Below are 17073 nucleotides of genomic sequence, written 5' to 3'. Positions count from 1 at the left end.
AACTTGCTTCATGATAGAACAGTTCTTTGACAGCACTCACCTGGGAATACAAGGAGCCAGATTTGCTTTCCCCCTGCTCTTTATTGCAGACTGAAATCCACATCTTCCATCACAAAACATCATGGTGCTCAAACACACTTATTTCACAGGCATTTCTGGAAGGCATTTGCATATCAGTGTTCCACTGTGCAGAACTCACTGGCCAGATATAAACAGCAAGTGCAGCTAGAGGAGAAAAGTCCAAATTTTAGTTACTGTCCAGAGGTCTGTGTCAGCACTGGACTCCGAGACAGAGCTGTGCGGTCAAGTCTCCCAGATTTCTGTCCAAGGTTCCTGACCACAGCATTACAGAATCATCCTTCTCAACACAGCAGCAGCATACGAATTTGTTATGGTTTAAGACTTCCAAATCAGGAGAGGGCTTTGCACCCGCTCAGCTGAAGGAGGGCACTGGATACCAGTTGCCAGCTACAGGCCACATGATCTAACTGCCAGTGTTGGCAGAGGGAAAGTAGACAACCCTACCTCCTCCGCTGGCTCCCTGCTCATTGGTGTGCCCAGCATGTCAGTTCTTTCCAGTTGCTGCTCTTCCTTCCGCACAGGTCATGTAGGGTAGCCAACATGTGGCCATGGAGTCACCCTAGTGGCACTTTTGAGGTCCAGCCCTGAGCTGCTCAGGGTGCGGCTTCAGAGATGTCATGAGAAGGACCACAGTGTGTGTGCCTCTTGCCTAAGCTGCTGCCCTGTACTGAACATGTGAAAAAACACTTTGACACCTCTTCCTTCTTTCCTTCCAAAGGAAACATACAGAAATAGAATGGGTATTGTAACATCAATGGGTCTAGTCACCAGAGGAACAGGGCATGAAGAGAGGGATGTGGGATGAGAATATCCTAATATGATACCTGGCTTTGACAGGATGTGGAGCAGCCCAGAAGGCTGGAGGTGGGATGAGGAATGAAGGAGCTCAGCTCACTCTCTGTCGGTCAGGTACTCATTAATGAAGGCTTTGCATGTGCAAGACTCCTTGCTTCCTAAGTACGTATGAAGGAGCTATTACCTCCTGGAAGAGCTGCAGCAGCACACCACCACCACCAGGATCCAGTCTCAGCAACATATTGTGGGGTCCTCCTACATGAACATACCTGCACAAGACAAGAACAGGACAGTCAAGATTCCTGGTTCCTGCACTTGCATGCAGGAAATTGTTTACACTAGTGTGCCCCACATCCCTCAAGAATATCCACTGCAATTTGTCCTAAACTCCCTGTCGGCTCCCAGCACATCCTAGCTGGAGCAGCCACTGAAATGTAACAGCAGAAGGGGGAATCATGCTAGCGTGAGCTCCTGCTCTGCATTCCCAGTGGAAGGAAGAGGCCCAAACATCTCTTCTGTCCCACAAATGAGCAGAGCAAGCTGTTAGGCAGGTTGAATGACTGTAAGCAAAACAAGTACTCCCTTAACATGTTCAGCAACTTCAGGAATAACACATGGAGGATGCACAGGACAGCCCTAAACACCTGAAGAAAGGGCAGCAGTTATAAAAAGCTCACCAGAGGAGTCTGAGAAGAATCAATATAGATATTAATATGCAACTGCCCCATCACAGTGCAGGAGGCCAGGCAGCCCCCAGCACCAGCAGGTGACTCTCCTTTTGCAGGCAGAGAAGAGAGGGATACTTCACAAGCCCAGCACAACTGCCTAAGCAGCAGAGCCCCCCATTCACTCATGAGGAGCCTCAGGGTCTTTGCTATGTTCTTGCCAACTTTCCCAGATTCCTGTGTAAGCTTCTGCCCTCTCCTTGACTTCTCAGACCTTCACAAAAAGACAAGCAGTGCTGTGGGCCAGGCTGTGCAGACACAATATGCCCAAAAGATGGTGATATTGCTCCCCAAGGCATGCTGCAGAGTGGTAGGAGTACCATCACCCATGCTCCTGGGAGAGGTGTTAACCAAGCCTTCAGACACCAAAGTCAAGCTTGATGCAGCACTGTTCAGCAGGAAGCACAGGGCACAAATTCAGCACAGGGTCTTGTGGAAAAAAAAAAAAAGTCTCAATTAGAGTTTATTTATTATACAAGAAGACAACAGAGGTGAGACAAAGGGGGGCAAATGTGAAGAGGCAGATGGGAAGGGCAGGAGCTTATACAGCAGAATATCTACTAAGAAATTAGCTGCCACCAGCATCATAAACCCCTACCCTACCTCCCCATGTACTAGGTTAAAACCACAAACACCTGCACTGGGGCCTGAAAAGCTGGAGAACATCACAACAAATGTATTCATGGCACAACTCTATAGGCAGAAGAGTTAGAAAGACACTCAGTAATTTCCAGGTGTTAACAAACATTTAAGACTCCCAACACTGGTATTTTCATCTTCCTGGAAGGAAACACACACAGTCCAGTTTTGGAGCTCAAGATGGGCAACCAATTGCTCAGCGCAGCTGTAGAGGGGATCAGCAAATTCCTCCAAATGCCCAGGCAGTACTTCAGCACATCTCTGGATGGAGACCACTTCTGCAAGATTAAGCTGGTACAACAGAAAAGCTAGAAGTTGCCTGCAGTAGGTCTATGTTGATCTGAATTTCTAAAAGACCCCCTCTGCAGGCTTTTGGAAGCAGGCAAATGGAAAAACATGAGTAGGTCACAGCGAGTCATGGTATGGCTCCCACTGCTCCTCAGGGGTGTCATGCAGTGGCATACATCACAGGGACAATGACTGCAGAACCAGTCACCATCCCCTTCCAGATGATGCTTCTCCTCCCACAGCTTTGCTATTCTTCATTCACTCTAGTCCATTTAAAGCTCTGGTTGGAAAATTGCTCTTCCTCAGCCTCCAGTTTCTGTTTACCTTATTTGCCAGCCAAAGGCAGGGCAAGCAAGGCAGGTCAGTGGTCAAGTCCAACTGCTATGTCAGGAGTAGCAGTTCTGACCTGAGGGCTTGGTGTGGCGGAAGCATGACTAAAAACTTCACTTTGTGGAAGGTGAGGGTGGGAGGCAGAAATGTGGGAAGTGGTAACAGCACTTTAATAGGGCTTATGCACCTGGACAGTACAGAAAACGTGAAGCTCATTGTGAATGCCTGTGCTCTTAGCACTTCAGCTGTTTGAAGAAGCAGGAGAAACACATTAGATATAAATACCAAAAGGCAGTGTGAACACCCAAGCAGAGATGACACAGAAAGACATTTAACTACCTAAAATACACTGTAGGCATTGAAGGGGATCAGATGACTCCTCCCAGCCTCCAAATGTCTCAGAACATCAGTCTGAAGCAAGAGACTTCCCAAGTTTGACCCTGTGGGAAAAATCTAACATCTACTCTCCCTCTGGTGCAAGACAGCAGAGAAGGAAGGGAAGACATTGAGCACTGACCCTTCTTTTCTGCTCACAGACACAAGAAAGCCAAGATCTAGCTGAAATAATGGGTGCTTCCCAGAGGCTCATGTCTCTTGTTTTTAAGACACCTGGGAAAGTTGGGGGAGCAAGCCCTTTGGAATCATAAAGCAATGTCCAATTTCCACATGTGAGATAGGAGACCAGGCTGCATGATAAAGTGCTCACCATGGCTCCTTACTGCATATATTCACACAAAATACAGTAAGAGTTCCCAAACTGATGCTCCAAGACTGTTTTCAGGAACGCCAGGAGCATAAACACAAAACTGACCATAACAAACACACCTTCAGTCATTCTTTCTGTAAAACCTTGAACACAGGTAAAGGTGGGCTCTGCAATGTTTGGTTAAACACTCCTGTGCTCTGCCGCAGTGGGAGCAGTGCTGTATGCAGCAATCACTTTTAACAGGAAATCATTGCTGCTTGCAAGGTGCACATTTTGCTACTGGAAATGTATCGTCTCTCAAGGACTCTAAATTCTGGTTGTAAAGATGTCCTATATAAAGATATTGGTAATGGCATGTTCTGAGCCTATTGGCACACACCTCTCAAGGGTAAGGGGGGTCATATTCTACATCCAAATCCTGTTTCCAGGTAACTAATGGCTGGGAAGCAAAGTCCTCCCTTGCCCTAAGTAGTCTCCAGTGTATTTTTCCTCTCTTAACAGATTACTGTTTTAATTCATGGACAGTTTCTGCCTTATTCTTTTAACAGGCCCCACACATTTCTGTCCAAAACACATCCCGACTGCTGGCTCAGCTCTGTCACTGTGGGGTGGTTGAAGGCATTTCATGGAACAAGCAGAGCCATGATTATAGGTCTTTATTCTCAGATTAATAAAAAGGGCAAAAGCAGATGTCAATCTGGCACCATGATTTCTGGAGCCTCCTGCTCATAAACATAGGAAAGGGCTCCATTTTGACCATGTGGCTGTCCCATATTCATAGTACAATGGGACTGTCATATCCAGACTAGTGGTGCCACCAATTCTCCCAGCGTGCTGACTTCACAGCATCAGCACCACAGATATGACACAACCACTGACCTGCACACAGCAACAGGTTGGATGGTGGTGGACTCCCTGCATTCCCATGGCATGGATAACAACTCCAGGTTTAAATTACATAGCAGGAAAGGGGTTAAAGTTTAAATAACTGTTTTGTATATGAATTAATGTATGTAGCTTTGAGCCAAAATATCTACCATTAATTTTTCCACCTATTTCAGGAGCAGTAAGATACACAAAGTAAAGTTTATTTTGGTACTTGGTATACTTCACTCTCATTAAAAATAAATTAATCAGCAAATTCCTACACAGCTCAGCCTTCTTTTATGTAAATACAACCCAGCTGTAATGAATTACAAGGTGTTATTATCTCACACACACTGTATAATACTTCACACATAAGAAGTTTCTCTGCTTAGCTCAGCTTTCAACAAAAGCATCTTAAATAAACTGCAAGCAAGTTGTTTGGTCTGTAATGTTTTCACAGAGAAGGGATACACCTCACACAGAGAGGGTTTCTTTACATGACTCATTTTATAACAAGTTAAACTGAGGAAGTTCGCCTTGGAAAAAAAAAGAAGGGAACAAAATGCCTTTTTTATACACAGAAGGCTCCCTAAGAGAAGATTTAAAAAAAAAACAAAAAATGCAAGGCAGTGTTTGGGAGCCTGTATTCTGCATCCCACTGCTTTTTGTACAGAGAAGGGATGTCAGATATTCCCCAAAACACACAATATGAAGCAAGCAGCTTCAGAAGGAAGAACAGTCACAGCCAGGCACAGTCATGCTTTCACCACATTACGGAATCACAAACTAAGGATTAATTTCACAAATTGAGGATTATCACCTTGGACTTTTGTTTAATAGTTTTATTAGGGATAAGTCCTGATATTATAGGGCTTATCAGAAGTGCACATAGAAAACACACACACATCAGTTTTACCCAGAGTGACATTTATTATTGACTAGGGGTTTAGAGAGGAGAGAAATGAAAACTTTTGTCCCTGACCTGGAAGTAGCCTGGTAAACCATCCACCTACTCAGCACACCTCAGCCCCTGCCCATTTCATCATTGGAGCTCTTGCTCCTATAATTACTATGCTGGCATAAGCTGCCTGCACAGCCAGATCAACTGGGGTTGATAGGTCTTGCTAAAACTCTCTGGACCAGACTTGGGATGGAAGATATCATAGTCCTGTCCCATTGAGAACCATGGACAAAACCAGGCATGTTCTTTTCATAAAGAAATTCGTAGACCACAACTCTAAAAAGAATATGGAAATATCAGCAAGGCAGACTGAAATACCAATTACTCTAAGGAGCTTTTTAGTGACAGCTCAGCCCCGGTTTGGATTTTATTCTCATTAAGATGGCTGGAGTCACAGAGGATTACCAGGACTGTGCATTATTCTTTGCATCCTCCTACCCTTGTGCAACACAGCAGAGAGTTCCTAAAAAGGGTTTTCACAGAAAACCACTCAGAATCTTTTAAAGCAACTCTTAACTCCACTAAAGCAAAAATGGAACACTCCATCTTGATATCAGGGTTTTAAAATACATTAAAATCTAATATGCAAAGCTCAGACTTGCATTCACAACCATTCAGTGAGCAGAGGAACACTATTGTGCCTCTAGGTAGCAGCTTCCAAACATGGCAAAGGACAGAACTGTCTTCTTAAAGAAGACAGAAATGTCTTCTTAAGATAATTCTAAGTCATGGTAAAATACCTGGTTTCCTAAAGACAGAAGGCAGGTCTTTCAGTTTGTCAGCAAGGACCACTCAGTGCCATAAAACGGACAGAGGTTCTCAAATGAACTAGCATTTATTTGCAGGTGAACAGTCAGAAAAGCATGGCTGTCCGGTCTGGTACTGAGGCACCATGGGTAGGATATCTAATTAAATACTGCTTTTCCAACAGCAGATTTTCCTCCTGACTCCACAGCCTCAGCCCAGTCCCATTTCAAGCATGCTTCCCAAGCTGATCTGACAATCTGATAGCGATGTCAGGCACTCAGAGTCCTTCATCATTGTAAACAGGGGAAAGGGGCTTGAGGATGCTGCGGGCGTTGCTCTCCACAAGTGGCCGCCAGCTCACCTCACCCGTCAGCAGCAGGTCCTCCCCGCTCAGCGCATCCAGGTGCTGCACCTGCAAGGACAAGGAGTTAGTGCAAGATGCCCCATCACCCCTTAAGTGCTACACAAACAGGCTCCAGAAATGAAGCACAAAAAGGAGATTTTAACATGCTTTGTCATTTGTGTGAGACCTGAAAAGATAATTTAATATATTTCAGTCTTAAGAGTTAGGGAAAGGCTGAGATAAGCATCTGCAGATCCACTTGAGTTAACTGCGTAAGGTCTTCCACTAATACCTTACCTAATGCTTCTTCTGAAAGTTTGGCAACAGGACAAAGAGAAGCCACTCAAAGCTAACATGAGTCATTTTATCTCCCCAGCACTTAATTCAGGTGACACACTGATAGTACCATCATCTACCTGGAGTGCTCTTATAGAAGTGGTTTCACACAGACTGAGGCTTTGCATGATAGAAAAAAAGAAGCCTGACCAGCAGGGAACGCTTGAGATTTGTAATATGAAAGCCCAAGAGGTGGAGGGAACATGGAATGAATGCTCATTCTTGCAATACAAGAAATACCTGGGATCAAATTAAATTTCAAGGTGCAATGTAAACAAAATAAAGAGACCCCTCTTGTCACACAACACAGGGTTAACTTACTGCCACAGGACACTGTAAAGGGGGAAAGGAGAGGAAGTCCATTGAGAGATAGTAAATGATAAAACCACCATCTCTGGCTCAGGAAGTCTGTGAACACTGGTTGCCAGGAGAGCTGACCCTCCAAGTACAGATGCTTGCCCTGTTACTATAGTCTTCTCTGGTAACCCCTAATAGCTGCTGTTGAAGACAGGTTCAGCAAGAAGCTATGGGAAAGACCTGGTACACAATGCTGACTGGGAACCAAAGATAATCTGACAAGGAGTTTCTCAACAGAGGAAGGAATACACTGATGGTCACAGCGGGTCAGACCAAATAGCCACCTAAGCACTATATCCTGTTTCGGACAGTCATCAGATTCCCCAGTTAAGTACAATTCATGCATACAATGTTATTCTCCTTGTTTATTTGTCCTTCCTCTCAAAATCTGTTAGTTCAGGAATTTTGAGCCTGAAGTGGTTGTTGTGGATTTAATAGCTGTGTACAGGTTAATCTTCCATAGCCCTTGCCAGTGGCTTTGGAACCCACATGCCACTGGAGCATTCCAAATAACCCATGGCAATGTTATGTCTCTACATTCCTGTATCAGTAAACAGCCTTTCCTTGCTCACCTTTCACATGCCTTCAAGAGTTCCCAAAGCTGGCTCATATTCTTCCTCAGCTGTTTTTTAGGCAGGGAATCCTATTCACTGCTAATGGAGAAGCTATTTCATGTCCTCCTTACTGCTCTTCTCTTAGCCTTCCTCATCTCAGTTTTCATGGTCAGAACCCAATCCATACACATTATTCAAGATTACAAGGGTACTATCTGATCATTTAAGAAGTGGCATGAAAACACTATTTTACTCTCTATTCCTTTCTAAGTAATTCTGAGCATTTGCTTCACTTCTTTTTTTTAAACACTACAGAGTGCTGTGCTGACATTTTGATAATTGCAATCTCAAGGACTCATTCCTGTGTGGTAACAGACAGTTCACAGCTCATCAATATATACATAAAGCTGGGAATGTTTTTCTGAAGTGCACCACTTTAGAGTTGTCTACAGGAATGATCTGTATTCACAAGAAGCAGTGCTGATTCTTCCCCAGTGTGCCACATTCACGTGCATGATCACTGTTTCCTACTGAACTTCTGACAGCTTCTGTCCTATTCTTTGTTTGCCCGTACAGAAGTGCAAGAAATTCCCATTTGGCAGCAAACTGTCCTAAAGTACACAATTTTACGTTTGCTCCCTGCCAATCTTCACTTTTAAACTTTCCTTCACCTCACTGATGTTAACCATCAGCAACCTTAAGCATTATGTTGACTGAACCTCCTGAGAAGCCCTCTGGCATTCCAAAAGCATCCCTTACGAAGTTCAACCCTTTACTTCCCATACCATTTTCTCAGACACACACTGAAATATTTTCTTTTCAAATCTCTATCTGAATATAGCATTGGAAACACTAAAGAGAACATTCGTGTGAAGGTTCTGGTCTTCATTCCCCTGTCCAACAGCCTACACTCTTCCTCCAGAACCTCTCTCAGCCCTTTTCTGTCTTTGGTACCTACTTGGTACCCACTCCTACCACATTTCCTAGAAACCTGGTTCACAAACCTCCCAAGGGTTGAGAGGTCAAACACTACTTGGTAGAGATTCTTCCAGGTAATAACTCTGGAAAACAAAACCTCTTTTACTTATTTCCCACAAATATCATCAGAAGTCTTTCAAACTCTGCATGCCATTTCATTATGAAGAGGATCCCAACTCTGCAACATCAATTATAACTCTGCAAGTTGCAGCCCATTTCTGACATATTTTGTCAAACCCTCCACAGCACAAGTCCAGAAAAATATAAGCAAGATTGCTTTTAATATTCCCTGTATTTCTCTGCAGACGTTTTTCATCAAAATGCAATAAATATCAGCCTGGTTTTGTATTTTTATATTTTTTCTCCTTAAAAATAATCACTGAATATAAAGATCAGTTATGAGAACTGAGCTACACAGTATGCAAGCAATAAAAATAGTTAATATTCTAACCAGGAGAATGTAGAGAAGTTGCACTGTGAACTGCAGCGTACCTGTTTGCGCACGTACTCTACAAGCAACTCCAGATGCCGAGGGTCCTCACAGTTCTTGTTAAAGAGGTTTCTCCAAAGAGCTGCTGCCAGAACATGATCATCAGACAAGATTCCCTAAAGAAAACATGGAGGGAGATTAAAAACTGCATGTGAAGAGGCAACACAAGACAACCCCATTACTCTACTTGGCAACTGACAATATTAGTTGTCCCGAAGCCCACAGCTGCTATGGGCTGTACATATGAAAAGGCATCAACATCACTCATTCCCAGAAAGGAAGAGCAATCCCAGCCTTAAATTAATTTACAGAGCAGCCTGTAACAGATATTCTGGCAAGTTAATTTGGAAAACAAACTGGGCCAGGGTACTCCTAGTGTATTTTTCTAATGTACATTTCTATGTCATGAAAACTTAACCTTAACAATTTTGGGCTTACAGAGCAGACAGCACCACCTCACAGAACTGGGTGAAGATCATGGCACTTGGAAAAGAAAAACTGAAGGACACAGAAACATACTCAGGACTTAGCTATTTTGCCTTGCTTTTCTATTTTGCATTCTACATGAGAAAGAAGCCCTCCAGGTCAAGAACTACCTAGACTTTTCCAGTTAAATCTAGTATTAAATTTGGCTTATACAAGAATCACACCCATGAGCACTTTTTGTCTAAATTCCCTCCCACTTTTACTGTCTTTTTAGGTTATGTGGTGTTATCACCATAGTCTCATCTATCCACTCTTTTGCTGACACATTTGCCAAAGCGAGAGAGGATTTTAAACGTTCAGTTAAAAATAAAAACTGTCAACATTTCTTTAATTAGACATTTTTTATCCAAAGAGTGTCAACAAAAAGAGAAAAGATGACAGACACAGGCAGACAAATCTTGGCTATGCTTAAAACTAAAGACTTGCATCCATTACACTATCCACGACTCTACAAAGTTTATAAGATACTAATAATGCAAGCAATAAAAATAATTTCACATGTGAATAAGACCATCTGAAGAGCAACACTCACAAGAGAAATAAATAACTACTAAAAGAGATGATGTATTATCTTCTTGAAAGCTCTGCAGACACTTGTCACAATGGTGGTTTTGCCTCCCATATTATGAGATGCTTCCTAAAAATACCCTCTCTTAGAGACTCGCTGTAAATACTCTCTTTGCTTTGAAAGCATAGCTGAGATCAACAGGATTCAGAGGGAGGAAATGATCTACTGATGGTCAAGCAGTGACAGTGAAGCAGTATAAAGAACATCCTTCTTTCCATGTCCCACTATTTAAATCAATTTGTCATGAGCTTGCTTTCTTTCTTCTTAAAAGCACTTTAATTCAAGGTGTAAGATGATCACAGTAACTCTGAAGTCTGCTTCCATAACATAACGTTTCTCCAAAGATATGTATGGCAAATGTTTTGCCCATCTGAGTATTCAGTAATTCAGTATTTCATCTGAGCATTGCCCATCTAATTCAATTGTGAATTAGATGGTCTACTTGTTCTTGCACATTCTCTGAAAACATCTTACCTCATCATATCCAAACAGAGCTGCATAGAAATTTTCTACCATACTTCTCATATCTTGCTTTAGAACAACAGAGTTAATCTGAAAAATAAACCAGAAAACCATCTATATAGGCTCTAAAGAGGAGGTGATGACAAAATAGTATCAGTTTCATTCTGAGCAGTCAAGAAACAGTGTCTTGGCCCACACAGGTTAGGATTTGGCTGTAAGGAACAATGTTAGTGCAGTCAAACATTTTAGAACAAGACACAATACAGCTCTGTTAGTTCGGTACTTCATGAAAGTCAGTGTTACTATGGATGTACGAATGGCAGAAAACCCCTCAGCCAACAGCACTGACACGTAACTACATGAGCAGAGAAAAACTGCAGCTGGGGAAGGAGCAAAGGCAAGGCTGTCCTTTCAGTGGCAGCACAGGCTAAGATAATGAAGACTCCTCTGTACTTCAACTATTGAGCAGACCTTGCAGACCTTGATTCATTCTTAGAAACTCAGAGGGGTTTCACTTTTCCTCTAAAGCATGGACTCCAGAGCTGGATGTGCTATCACAGAGAAAGTCCTGTAACACTGAAGGTGAAGGCACCATCCCTACCACCACTCCTTCCTCACTTGTCAATACTGATTTCCTCATTCAGGAATGACATGAATTCTGTTTCTACAGCATTTCACTAGAAGCTCAGATGTACTAGTTTTTTACTATGACTAAATTTCTTTCAGAGTGTGCGATGATTCAGGTACTTCTGCTTATGCTGTAAGCATGACTCAGTCAAGTTCCACACTGACTTTTAACTCAGTTTAACAGCTGCTTAAATATTTGCTGGTTTGGCCTAAGCCACCCATTAGCTTGCAGAACTGACCCCCTGGGAGCTTAAGCCAGAACCAAGAGAGATCAACAGCTTGGTCGAAAGTGATGGCTGAAATACCTCACATGCATCTCCCTCATATGTACTATTTAGTCCTTTTGCCTGTACTTTTTAATTTGATCCACAAAAAAGATTTAATAAACAGCTCCTCTCCTGAGGGCATCGACAGGTAAAGCTGCTTCTTTATATTGACTCTTGGGAGAGATCTAAGAAATACTAAGCATTTCTTTTCTACAAATCTTGCATACAGGTTAGATACTAAGAAGCTCACCCTGTGAGCATGATAAAATACTGGCATGGGTTGCCCAGAGAAGCTGTGGCTGCCCTATCCATGGCAGTGCTCAGGGCCAGGTTGGACAGGGCTTGGAGCAACCTGCTCTAGTGGAAGGTGTCCCTGCCCGTGGCATGAGCTTTAAGGTCCCTTCAAACCGAAACCACTGTGATTCTATGCTCTTCAAAAGGCAAGGGTAATTATCTCCATACCTGCACACCACTCACATACGAGACTGCATCTTCGAGAGGGGTTTTACAAAAAAGAAAACAGCAAACAGAAATACGGGGTAGGACATCAGATCTGTACGGAATAATCCTTGCTGTCTTTGGTGCACAGCTTGTCACACTTACAAAAGCAAGAACCATATGTCCTAAACATCTTCTTAGTGTCCTTAACAGTACTCACCTTTGTAATTATGCAACAGCTTTTCGAGTTTTTGCCACTCTAGCAAGTCTCCCGTTCAAATAGCCTTCCATTAAACCACTGACTTTTTTCATCTGTCGATTTTTATAGAAATGCATATAGTGCAAACACAAGGAAAATTCCTTTTATGTCAGTTACTCATATTTTTCCATTAATATAAACTATTAAAATTCATGCAGCTATTTTACAGGCTCTCAAGATTTGGAGACTTGTTATTACGGCCTGTTGAAAAAAAAGAACTAACCATAAGAAATCAGAGGGTTAAATGATGACTGCAACTTCTGTAATGACTTAATTAAATTTTTATGGAGTACATAAACTATGATGTCATTTCTACCCGACCATGCTCAAACTTTCTCTGCATGTCAGAGATCGTGGTTTTTCTCAACAGAACGTACTTCTAAATAAGCTGCACTTCTACAGCTCTAATAAGGGGGAGCAGGTCTCATGTAACACACTCAATAAATTATCCTTCCATTTTAAACAAACAAATTCCATGAGTTATTATATATTTGCCACGCACTTTTTATGACATAATAAAAATGTTACCTCAAGGATTACTTAACACATACTACAAATGTTACAGCAGGCAACTGCAAGGGGCAAAGAAAACAAATAGTCCCATTACAGAGACAAGTCCTGGACTATACATCCCCAGGGAAGCAGCTTTCTGTACTAAAAGCTAAGAGCAGCTTTAAGTTAGCAAGAAATAGACTGATGAAGGAGATAACCAAGTTAAACAAACATGGCAATAAATACATCTTAAAAGACAACCAGTTTAAAATAGAAAATATGACTTTGGGGATGAAGCACTATCTTAGGCAATAAAATTACATTTAAAGGAATATTGCAATTTCTGAAGAATACAACCAGCAGTGGTTAAACACAAACATTGTAGGAAAAAATTGTTGATAAAACAGGGCAAATGAGTAAATCTAAATCAGCATTTATTGCAAATGATTCCTCTCTTCAAGCTTGTTCATGTTTTTACCACTGGCAAGGGTCAGGATCTGGTTGGTTCTGACTCTGCTGACTCTTCCACCATTTGTTACTAAGAAAAAAACCTGCTAAACAATTCCAAGCAACTAACTGCTAACATCACCACAATCAGTAACATCTGGAGCTCTTCTAGGCAGTGAGCCCTTTTGCCTTCTTTGGAACAACCCATTGTGGAGCTGTCACCAGAATAAATGTATATACCATCTCCTAAATTGACACACAGAACTATCTTAGCTCAAAACAATGAATACATTTTTGGCACATCTCACATTTATAAGACCTTTTGAAAAAGGGAATGTACAGCTAACCTAGCTTCCTTCTACATGTCACAACTTTTCACTGAAAGACTCCATGACGCCCCATTCTGCTGCAAGACAACTACAGCACATGATTACTGCACTTGCATTATAATGCCAAACTAAGAAACCTCATCTTCAGCCTCAATGAGTTCAATACACATCATCTGACAGCCAACTGGTGAGACTTCTGCTGTATCAGACAATTTACAGTATCAAGTATCAGTTAAGGGTTCGATTCTAACAAAATCATAAAATCACAGAGTGGTTTGGGTTGCAAGGGACCTTAAAGCTCATAGAGTTTCAAGCCCTGCCATGGTCAGGGACACCTTCCACTGGAGCAGCTTGCTCCAAGCCCCTGTGTCCAACCTGGCCTTGAACACTGCCACAGATGGGGCAGCCACAGCTTCTCTGGGCACCCTGTGCCAGCGCCTCAGCACCCTCACAGGGAAGAACTTCTGCCTAAGAGCTCATCTCAATCTCCCCTCTGGCAGGTTAAAGCCATTCCCTGTCCCTACAGGCCCTTGTCCAAAGCCCCTCTCCAGGGATGGGGTATTCTAGGAATTTCTAAGAAAGTAAGAGCACACTGCTGAAAAATACGTTGGAAAAAATGTTGGAAAATATCTATCGGCACAGCCTTTAAAGTGAAAACTGCTATAGGATTAATCAATATCAATGCCTCTCGATGCATCAAGAGTATTCTTTCGTAATGAATCTCCTCCTTACCCTCACGTCCTGTGCTTTGGCTTATACTGCAGAGAAGTCTCAGCATGCACGCATTGCAAAACATTGCCCTAATGCATTCTATCTCCAAAGAGGCATCCAGCCCATGGGATCAGCTTAGAACCAGCACAGAGTAAAAGATCACCCCTGTGGAGCAGGGACATTGGATCATCAACTGCTTCACTCAACAAATGTGCTCCTGACAGACCACACTAAATGCTAGTGTAGACATAGCTGTGATGTCCACGGGCTACACTATTTGAAAACACTTTAACAGGAGGTTTTTTCTGTTATAGCTTTTGCCAACATGTGTTACACCCTTAAGCTACTTTAACACATTAATCCATCCATAAAGGCAGAAGGGGCACTTCCAACTGCACCTTGTACAAGCGCTAGTCATTGAATTTCATGCAGCAATTCCTCTCTTTAGGCCATAAGTTATGGTTGAACTAGATTTTTTTATGAAGAGATTTCAACCAGAAGAAATGATTAGATCATAGAACCTGACCCTCTGCATATCACAGACCATTACATTTCACTGAGTTCCCTCTGTACTATGCTCAGTAAATTGTGTTTGGCTAAAGCATATCACCCTCACAGTTGAACATGTGCCTCTCATTTTGGATTTGAATTTTCTGGCTTAAGTTTCCACCCCCTCATTCTCATTATACCATTCCTGCAAGAATAAAAAACCTCTTTTGTACAATGTAATTGCTCCTGTACCTGTACACAGCAGATGTGTCAGCACAATCATCTTTGCACATTAAGATTAGAGTCTTTAAGGTTATGCTTGCATTAGGCACACTGATACTACATCATCAGCGCACCCCTGGAGTGGCTGAAGTTGTAATAGCAAAGTAGCGTTTTATGCTGACACAGTAAAAATTAATCCATCTCATGTGCAAAAGGAGGTACACAGGTAAGAGTACACTTGTTATGACTGAGTCCACTCTGAGGACTTCTGTTAGCCATGCTGCCATAACCATCAACGGCTCCTACTGACACTGGTTTTGCTTTCTGGAGAATTCAGTATCAGCAGAACTTCCCGAAGGAGATACAGGACAAATCTTTCATTATAAAAAATATCACTCCTCAAACATTTAGGCTTCTTTAACCACCTTCTCTCAAGCTGCATTTGGAAAGAATGACTTCTAATATATAGTTTGTGTTAGTTATAAATAATATATAACCACATGTGGCTATATATGGGCTTTTAAAGGGTTCGCTGCCCTCTTAATAAATGCACATGACGTTAAATGGGAAAACCTGCATAGAGCCCTTTTATTTCCTCCAATAACATAATTATTACTGTAGCTAGGATCAAAAAGATTAAATTAATAAAACAGATTAAAAATATCTCTGTAGCAAAGTGCCAAAAAGGAGAGCTCCTTCAGGCAACCTCAGAGTTGGGAAACAACAAAGATACTGCAGAGATTATTTTTCCAACCTTCATTTTTTAGTCTTATTAATCACTCTGTTCCTCAGTTGTCTGCAAACTGGCTACAGTGGTGAGTCCCCATCTACCTTAGAATATTAACTTTTCTGATAAATTCTCTAATTTTCTAATTCAAAGTAAGTAATTCTGTAATGCCTCTCAGTAGAGAATTAAATTCAGAGAATTGGCTTTAAAGTCTTCTTCAGACATAGTATTAACCCAGACGAAAACTACATGTTAGACTGCATCAGAACCAGTTCCTGCTGTAATCTTCAATCCATAAAAGCAACATGAAATTTCTGCAAGCTCTGTTGCTTTCGTAACAACTGCATAATCATCAATAACACTCCTTAGAGCATGTTTCTTTGAAGCAGACAAAAGCAAGTTATACAACATTAGCTACGTATTCCAGCAGAACCAGATGGTCACCCTCAGTTGGCTAGTATCAAGGAAATGAGACAGGTTTCTATCTTGTAGTCTGTTAATTTTGAAACTCTGCCATGGGAACAGGTAAGAGATTCAGAGTAGATCCCAGCACAATCCTCACTGTATTAAATATATCTTTCTCTGTAGTATGTGACTGGCAGAGTCCATTGACAACCTCTCAAGAGAAAGATCAAGGAAAAGTCATCAAACCTCTGAGCTCTCCACCGAGTCCTGCTGACTCTCTGTAAGAGTGAGCTGCTGTAGGAGAGTTTTCCTGCAATGCTTCTCTAAAATACTACTTGCTAAATGCCTAAAACTGATCATGGCCGTGTTTCTAAACACACCAGAATCAAGAATTCAGGCTGACAAACTGAAAGGAAGTCACACAACCAAATTTAAAAGAGGCACTTGACAGCAGTGAAGATAAAAGATTAAGGTAGATATTCACCATGAGCACTTAGACAAATCCTGTAAAACTCCATCTCTCTACTGAGAGAAACCTCAGTAACTGTCAGGAAGAGTCACACACAAGAAACACTGCATTGGATCAGACCAAGGGTCCACCAAACATGGCATCTTGCCTTCAACAGTAGGCAGGTACACTGAAAAGTATAAAGACTACAAGCTGATTGATGCTTCCTCCAAGTATTCTCCCAACCAAGTTGAGCCCAGGACAACCCTCAACACTTGATTTTTATTTCCACAGTAACCTTCAACAGGTTTCCATGTCAAGCAACTTGTCCAGTGAACTTTCTGCATCCACAACATGCTTCAGCAAGTACCCTGGTCTGCTACCCACAATGAGAACCATCTCCTCTTTGTTTCTTCTGAAACTGCCTCCTGCTAGTTCCATCTGGGGGCTCATTTTTTTCACTGGCTGAGGCAGCGAATACACACTACTCCATCACCTCA

At 42.1% G+C, this 17073-nt stretch overlaps 1 protein-coding gene across 2 annotated transcripts in view; it reads right to left on the bottom strand.

The window, feature by feature from the left end:
* Positions 1 to 6204: 6204 nt before the first annotated feature.
* The window catches only part of LOC133262587 (ubiquinol-cytochrome-c reductase complex assembly factor 1), a 38726-nt gene continuing 27857 nt past the window's right edge, over positions 6205 to 17073 (bottom strand). For both annotated transcript variants that reach the window (XM_061441897.1, XM_061441898.1), the window contains exons 8-10: positions 10726 to 10803; positions 9200 to 9313; positions 6205 to 6551 (exon numbers count right to left, since the gene is read on the bottom strand). In XM_061441897.1, the coding sequence (XP_061297881.1) occupies positions 6417 to 6551; positions 9200 to 9313; positions 10726 to 10803 (327 nt within the window). In that variant the 3' untranslated portion in view covers positions 6205 to 6416. The remainder of the gene's footprint in view (positions 6552 to 9199; positions 9314 to 10725; positions 10804 to 17073) is intronic.

This window comes from Pezoporus flaviventris, unplaced genomic scaffold, assembly GCF_033815535.1.
Source record: "Pezoporus flaviventris isolate CSIRO_AGI_PZ_B2104156 unplaced genomic scaffold, CSIRO_AGI_Pfla_v1 ptg000213l, whole genome shotgun sequence".
Lineage (NCBI taxonomy): Eukaryota > Metazoa > Chordata > Aves > Psittaciformes > Psittacidae > Pezoporus > Pezoporus flaviventris.
This window is presented reverse-complemented; position numbering and strand designations above follow the sequence as displayed.